The sequence below is a fragment of the Rhodnius prolixus genome, unplaced genomic scaffold (genome assembly GCF_049639745.1).
Source record: "Rhodnius prolixus isolate KJV_2025 unplaced genomic scaffold, Rpr scaffold_3, whole genome shotgun sequence".
Lineage (NCBI taxonomy): Eukaryota > Metazoa > Arthropoda > Insecta > Hemiptera > Reduviidae > Rhodnius > Rhodnius prolixus.
The window spans coordinates 55,058,045-55,066,710 of record NW_027411603.1 but is presented as its reverse complement, the minus strand read 5'-3'; the positions used below and the strand labels follow the sequence as shown (position 1 = coordinate 55,066,710).

Sequence of the window (8,666 nt, the reverse complement as noted above, 5' to 3'; positions counted from 1 at the left end):
ATTTACATAGTATCATCCACAAAAATATACATTTCTTTTTTTATATCAATCAAATAACAAACATAGTATATTCTCAATATTCATAATCAATACAAACAACTAATCATAACAGTACTATTCTTTAAACACTAATATTAATCAAAATACCCAATTTCATTACATTCAAAAACATTAAACAACCAAAACACACTCACTCAAACCTTCCATCTGGTTACAATTTCACCAAACTCGCGCCATAATCACGCATCAAATAAACTACTCCAACCAACCAACAAACAAACAAACTTTCCTCAAATTATACACACATTAATCAACAACCAAATTCATTTTTTTCAAACAATATTTCAATCAAACTTCACACACTACACAACCACTTCTACTTCCCTCACAAAACATACCACTCACTACACACATCATACTTTAATTCTTTCTTCATCATATTTCATCAATGTACAATCAATTTTATACATTCATACAAATTCTCAACTATATTTCTATATTCACAAATTTCTATAATATACATACAGTGTCTACATACCCCACAATATTTCACAAATTTTCAAAATAAACACTTATTACAGTCAAAATCTCAAACTATTCTTACTAAATATATGTATCTCCTCAACAAAAACTTACACTTTCAAAACTCAACTATAAGGGTTGATTAAACGCCAAAAGATACACAAAATTAAACTCCCATTTCACTACTTCCTTTTAAAAGCAGTAACAAAAATAAACTCCAATTACACTACTGCTCCCTAAAAGGCAATCATTTTCAATCCAACCACAATTCATTCATGTAAATCCCTTCACTCATTCACTACTTCCTCTTAGTACCTGTAACAGCATCATGGCACTTCACAGCCATCTACAGCACCTTTAATCACTACTTCCTGCTAAATTTTATCAAAATCCCACAAAAACCCTTTTACAAATATTCCTAATCATAGTTTTACAAACGGTCGGCCAAACTCCCCTCCTCCACACTTTAAAAGTGCAAATCTCCACAATATTTACATTCCAATCACACTTCATTCATTCAAATTTAAAACCATTCCTATACTTCCACTTAAAAACTGTAACAGCACAACGTCGCTCTCATCTTACGTAGGGGAGCCCTAACCCTACCAAATTTTATCATAATCGGCCCAACATTTACACACTAATTTCATCACTAAGTAATCATCATTTTCCATCGGGCCTTACATAAACGGGGCTAACTCCTCTACCATTCCATGTGTCACAACGCACATTAATACTTAAATTAAATAATCAACCATTTTCATATCCTAACATTCCAAACATTAATCAAACAACCCACTTCACATATCCTTTCCCACCGAGATAAAACATAAATATGTAAACTTTTCTTACGCACTCTATCTACATATATCAAAATTCAATTCATTCATTTACTTTTTTCATAATAAAAACATTCATCAAACAATCCCATCGACTTTAACTAAATTATTAAACAAAACAAAAATTATCACAAATTTATTTCTATTCAAAAATTACAATTAAATCTACATTGATTCCCGTACGGTCCGCTTGTATTCTCCCTTACTAGTCAAATGCCTCTTCACCGGGCTGGGGTCGGGCTTTATACTTGCTCCTTCTCACTTCACCACCCTTCTTCTTTCCTAAAACAATTCAACATTATTTATTTCTTCAAATACTCACTTAGTTTATTCTCATAAACTTTCTTCAAAAATCATACTTAAAAATGTAGTAGTAAATAATAATAATGCCATGTGGAGCGCTGGTGTGCGCGCTAGAAAAAGTCAAGTTGGCGTCTTATGTGTCTTATGGCGATTGCTTGCGATCAATGTTATGTTTATGTTGTGTTGTAAAAGATAAAATAAATATTGTGTTTTGGTTTTTCTTATTTTGTTCTTGTTCAGCTACCATTAGTACTACATCTTAAATAAATGAAAGAAGTAATAGAAATATGTACATTATTGACCATAATTTAAAATAAAAATCTATTCATTGCTCCCATACACATCTCACAATTGCAGCAGTGCAGTACCACCAAAATCCGATAGAAAGCATGACCTGGCCCTATGCCCGTACATTTACAAGTGAAGTTATAATTGATCATTTTTACTTTTTCTTTCAATTATTAATACTTTTTTTAAAATAAAGAATAATAATGCAACAAATAATAAATAATAATAAGTTCCGTAAATCAAAATCAAGTAAAAAGTGAAATAGTTGAATAATTTTTACCATTGAAAACAACACTTACATTCATTATCAATGAGTGGTATTAAGTTAAAGAGAATGAATAGACCCAAAAATGAACAATTAAAAACTATAAAATTCATAAAATACAATAATGAAATACGTTTGATTCTCGTATGATCCGGCGTAAGAATGGCTTACTTAACCATGACAGCTATGTGGGCAGGAGGTGGGGTTTCCCTCAGCCGTTAATGTAAACTTCTTCATACTAACAGCAAAAATGAAATAAATAGAAAATTTCAAAAATGAGATGTACAAGTTTAAGAAAATACATTTCATAAAAATGTTCTACTGAAGCAAAATGATACAAATTATAACAATTACTATTAAATTCTCTTATTTTAGAAAACTTGAATAATAATCCAAAAATGCATCATAACGAGTCTTTGATGAAGGCAGCAAGCTAGTAAAAAATGAATAACTTATTTATTTTATATTACGTATGTACAACATTGTGGGAAGAAAACCTAGATTGAAAATGTAATTGAAGAAAACTATATTATTTATGATAAAGTCAGATTAATTATTATCTATAATTATCAACGTTTGACTACTACATAAAGTAACAATTAGTTTAATCGAAGAATGAACTTAAACCTACGATTTTTATTTAAAAATAAAAATAAAAATAAATAAATAAAATAAACAAAATCATTGATGTATATTGGTGTAAGCATTTTTTGAATAAAGTTTTTGAATTTTTTAGCCTAATAATTTTTTTTATTTTTTATCACGTTTTTCTTTTTAACCTGTTATTATTAGTTTGATTATTATAGATAAATAGATATTACAATCAATCTACAGTGCTACTTGGAACAAATATTTTGTAGATGAAAATGGACAGCATAAGCGTCTGTGACATCTAATAAATTCTAAAAAATATTAATGAAAATTAATGCAGTAAAATTACTTAAATAATATCAATGAAGTGTTAATGAAATGTTGGGTACTTGCTGATTTGTGTACCTTTTGGCGTTCAATCAACCCTTATGCTTAACATTTTAAACTGTAAGTTTTTGTTAAAGAGTACACAATTAGTACTCAACATAATTCCCAAAAAATGCAACACCATACACAGATACCGCTTCACAACTTTCTACAACTTTTCAAACATTCTTGTCACCGAGGCTATTTTTCCTACAAACAACATTTCTACAAACAAAATTTCCGCGTAGCCATCGCAACTTGTCTCAGCCCAATATTAACGGACATCATAATCACACAATACTTCACACTTGCCTTAAACAACTTTCCTTTCAAATACCATTTATGTACAAATATGTCCATCATCTCTTAACTGCAGTCCCTAACGAAAACATTAACCAATTAATCACTGTTGGAACCCCAACTTTACTTTGCTATATAATTGAACAGCTACATAATTTTTGTAAATATAAGCAATGTATTTTTATATGTATTTATGTTTTTTTTAATAAATAAAAAAAAAATAGAAAAAGAGGCAAATAGCCCATTTTAAAAGTCTTTCTCGACACTCTGGAATGGCAGTTTGGTTCTTTGGACGGTTCAGAGATAGCGAAACAGTCGCGTCGCCAGCGCACGGCACGGTCAGCTTTGCTATATAAAGGGCAGAATCGGCCGTGTCTGCATCAGTCAAAGAAAATTTTTAAACATGGAAACATCAACAATGGCTACACTAGCTTGAAGGTTGCTGACTGGGCCTTACTTTAAAAACCACCTGGATCTCTGTACCGGACCAGAAAAAAAATATCCATCACTTATTGCATATATATTGAAGAAAGAAGAAAGTGCAGTATTCAGAGCCGCATTAGTACACCAGCTACAGAGGCAAGCAGAATCACCAGCGCTACCACAGAGTGAGATACGAGCGAGGACCAGGCCAATTGGTACCGGGGTTTATCGGGGTGCTGGCCACACTGCCGGGGCTCCCAAAGCCGGTTGACTGGTATTAGCTTACGGCCCTTTTCAGGGCCTCTCACTTCACTTATTCTGTGGGCTCGCGCTGTCTTCAAGCTATTCTCGGAGCGGCCATACCCAACATCGAGATCGCCCTTTTTCAGGGCCACTCAACTGTGTGGTTTCCCCGCTGGGGAGCGCCATAAGCGATTCGTGGGCCGATGTATTTTTGTAACTGGTCCTTGTCAGGACCACCAAGTTACATGTACTGTTGGATCCTCGCAAGGAGTTGCGGCCCCCCTTGACCAGAATTTTCTTTGAGCGTCAATTGTCCGTTGGCAGCATTGGTAGTTTGGACATAGTGGTGATGGTGGCCAGTGCAAGGAAGTTCAGTTGCCCTTGGGCACCTCAACAGAGATGGAACTGCAGACTGACTTTGAGTGCTGTGCGTCGGTCCGCCAAATTGATGGCGTCCTTTCGCCGGAGGAACATGTACCAGTGCTAATGAGGAGAGATTGTCTGTTAAGAATTGGACTTTAATGGCCATATTGTTATCATTTATTGTACCTTCTGTATCTGACATGTATGTAAGTCTTGTACATTCATTATTAAGAGAAAATTACTTGCCACCCCCGTATGGGGTTCTGATGATTCCAATAATAATTTATGTCAGGATACCTGTATGGTATTTGTAACTAGAGAATTCCCTGTGCACAGCCCTGTACATTTAATACATTGTCAAAACTATCCTTTCCAATACCGTGCCTGGTATTAGCGCTAAAAGAGTCAGAACTCTCGTTATATTAATTGTTCCTTGAATAATTATCCCCAATACCGTGTCTAGTAATTAAGAAAGAATTAAATATAGAATTTATTCATTTTGTTAAGTGCATTGTAAGTTGTCATTTATTCTTTAATTGTAATATAGACTTTATTCCTTTTGTTAAGTGCATTGTAAACGTTGTCATTTATTCCTTAATTGTTGAATAAACATTAATTATATTTTTTCTAAGGGTATTTCAAGTGTTGGTGGTGTCCCCCACCCCTGATCCTTCTTCAACTAAATTAAAATTGGAATGGTCGAACACTTTGTTTTATATTAATTGACCCCCCCCCCTATTACACTTCTTTTCACCATCCCTCCCACACTTCATCTATTTCACAAACATTCATCGATTGGAAATATTTTTTACTTAAATATTCCTTTCATTTCAATACAAAAAACATTATAACGCTTTCTTAACATCATTTTAATTTTTCAAATTTCTTTCTTTTTCTCCATTACTCTTATAAAATACCAACAATTTCAAATAAAATATAAACACAGAATGATCTAGTATGCAGGAGGAGTCAGTCCTCGTTACCTCGTTATTTTATCAACAGTTACAATTTCTATCCAATACTTCCCTTTCTCTATCTTCAATCCTCTTCAATTCAAGCAAGTTAACTCCAGTCAAGCTAGATAATCACAAAACTGCATTGCTTTAATTTATATTTCAGTAGCCTATTTTTCTCTTACCTTCTTCATTTTATATTTATCACAGCAATTGCAAATTAGGGATAGTAATTAATGTGTCTTCAACAAATATACTTTTCTTATTAAATGGCAAACCTAACTTTTAATCATATATTTTACTAAATTCCGTCACATTCTTCTTATCTTTAATCCTTCCTGCCTCATTTTCATTTTAATTTACCTCAATTTTTGCAGCGGGGCGGAATCACTTTTTTTTTAAATAGGCATTTGAATCAACTCGTACCACTGCAACGAGTCCGCTCAAATAGCCCATCACTACTGGCCAACACCCAAACTGCTCTCAAATCATTTCATTAATATTAATACTCTTCCCAATTCTTTCAAATAATCCTTTAATTTATCTAATACAAACTCTAAATCAAAACTTATTTCTATCTCCTCTTCCCTTTAATCTATTTACTTCCGATATGATACAATTTTACAAGTCTAAACGCGCTACCTCTCTTCAATATACCGCAACAATGGTCGCATTCAGCGGACAAGAGCGCTACCAGATCGCTACCAAAGGCTGGAAACATAGTGGAGCGCCGGGCAAAGCGGGGATGATAGCGAAGAGCAAAGCGAAGATAGAGCAACTCTATCTATTTCTAGTTTTTGTTTTTGCCGCTTTCCTCTTCGCTATCATCGCCGCTTTGCCCGCCGCTCCACTATGTTTCCAGCCAAAGGGAGCGCTTTATTTCTCTGAACGCTCTGCTACTTAATACAACCTAAACATAACCTCACGCGCATCGTGCATTCTTCCCGGGTACCGGCATGCTAATAAATATATCAATAATCTCCTTAACAAAAATACAGTTTAAAAAGTTAGGTGTAAGGGTTGATTAAGCGCCAAAAAGAATACAAATCAGTAAGTACCCATCATTTCTTTAATACTTTATTCATATCATTTAAGTCATTTTACTGCACTAACTTTTCCTTCATATTTTTTAGAATTTATTACATGTTACAGACCCTTATGCTGGCCAGTTCATTCATAATATTTCTATGTTATAATTATACTAATAAATATATCAATAATCTCCTTAACAAAAATACAGTTTAAAAAGTTAGGTGTAAGGGTTGATTAACACCAAAAAGAATACAAATCAGTAAGTACCCATCATTTCTTTAATAATTTATTCATATCATTTAAGTCATTTTACTGCACTAACTTTTCCTTCATATTTTTTAGAATTTATTACATGTTACACACCCTTATGCTGGCAAGTTCATTCATAATATTTTTTTGTTATAATTATGATAAAATGTACGTATATTAATATTAAACTGATGTTTAATTTTACCCTTAACTTAAAAAATATTAAATGTTTGCCTTTACCTTGAAAAATTATCGCATTAAATTGTCCTTTGAAATTGACGAAATCTTTTTTCGAATTGTTTAGTGAAAATCAATTATTATAAAAAATGAATAATATAATTTATCAATTCATGATTGATGATGGACTGGACGTAAATATTATTAGAAATATTGTCCATCTTATTATACCGCTGCCAGAAATTGAAATGTTGCATGGTAGAAAACGTGGGCCTGAAAAATCGCGGAATGCAGAATATTATCAAGTCACTATTCCGTCCTACACGGATTTACAATTTAAAGAACATTTTAGAATGTCTCCAATTACTTTTGAGGTATGTACATGGGTTTAAATTATCTCTCAATTGTATATGCATAATACGTACATATTAGTATACATATTTTTGTAAGTAAAATTATAATAAAATGTTAAATACATTCATAATTTATACAATGTATGTATTTCAGACATTGATAAATGTAATTGGAAATCATTTTGTAAAAGCTGATATACAACCAAATTATAATATTACTCTTTCAAAGAGGATATTATTTACAATTTGGTTGCTGAGTAAGCCAGTCATTTCTCGCAGTTGGTGATCGGTTCGGTATACCGACAAGCTCTGGACATGGTATTTTTAAAAGCATCGTTAATGCTTTAGCAGAATTAATGCCACAATACATATAATGGCCAAATGCCGAACAACAAGCTATGTCAAGAATTTATATTTTATATGTTTAATATATATTTTATTTTCATGACCATGCAAACATATTGTTAATTAGGAATTTTATCATTTAATAATTTAGGTATTTGAAGAACGTTCTTATGGCATAAGTAACGTTATTGGTGCCATTGATGGATGCCATATCCCGATAAAGCAACCAGTTAGAAATGCTATTGATTTTTATAACAGAAAACAATATCATTCGATTATATTACAAGGTAAAGGAAAACATTTAATATTTTTTAAGTTAAAAGTAAAATTAAACATCATTATTACTTTATAGTGATAAAAAACATTGTTTTGCAGGAGTTTGTGATCATTCCGCACGTTTTATTGATGTATTTATTGGTATGCCGGGAAGAATGCACAATGCACGTGTATTCAAAAAAAGTCCACTTTTTCGACAGTTAACGATCGACCAGAATCCACTTCTTCAGCACAAATGCCGAACCGAACCAAATACCGAAAAAAAGATCTTTTCATCGCTACTTTGACGGAGCGATGTTCACTACAAAAAAGTTACGTGTATTATAAAAACAATTTTATAATTACAATATTTTAATGTTACATTTTTTCAATAAATTTTTTTAAAAGTTCATTTCTTTCTCTTTGAATCGAATTATTTTCTTAGACACTTTTTCTCAACTGTTCTATCGCTTTTATGCGTTCCTCTTTAACTGCAACTAATTTTTTTCTTAAATTGTAGCTCTCCTTTGTATCTCTTTTTTTTTTTTTTTAAATGAAGCAGAATATACCGAATCTGCTGAACTCGGTCTATCGTTTAAACATTCATTTTCTCAGGTAATATTAGAATTATTAACATCAGTATTTGATTCTATAAATGAATCAGCATCAATCAGATTGGGCCATAGCGAAAATCTTGCACTCGACTGTAGAGATGGAGTAGATGGAGAAGGTGTGGATCTGCAAAAGTTTGTTAGAATGCTGCTAGGTGCTGGCACTATTGCAGATGGCTGATCTGTGG

At 32.5% G+C, this 8,666-nt stretch overlaps 1 protein-coding gene and 1 long non-coding RNA gene across 3 annotated transcripts; one reads left to right on the top strand and one right to left on the bottom strand.

Moving 5' to 3' along the window:
• Window positions 1-384: 384 nt before the first annotated feature.
• LOC141453659 (uncharacterized) lies at window positions 385-7,113 on the bottom strand. Of its 2 annotated transcripts, XR_012458112.1 has the most exons (3): window positions 6,978-7,113; window positions 1,721-2,455; window positions 385-1,643 (listed from the first exon to the last, which is right to left on the bottom strand). It is a non-coding gene; the product is annotated as an uncharacterized lncRNA (long non-coding RNA). The 2 variants fall into 2 exon arrangements; XR_012458111.1 differs by lacking the exon at window positions 6,978-7,113 and having other exon boundaries at window positions 1,721-3,073.
• Window positions 7,064-8,201, top strand: LOC141453658 (uncharacterized). The gene is made up of 3 exons (XM_074127141.1): window positions 7,064-7,288; window positions 7,422-7,899; window positions 7,988-8,201. Exons 1-2 carry the CDS (start codon window positions 7,064-7,066, stop codon window positions 7,551-7,553), a joined length of 357 nt encoding a protein of 118 aa, XP_073983242.1. The 3' UTR covers window positions 7,554-7,899; window positions 7,988-8,201.
• Window positions 8,202-8,666: the final 465 nt, after the last annotated feature.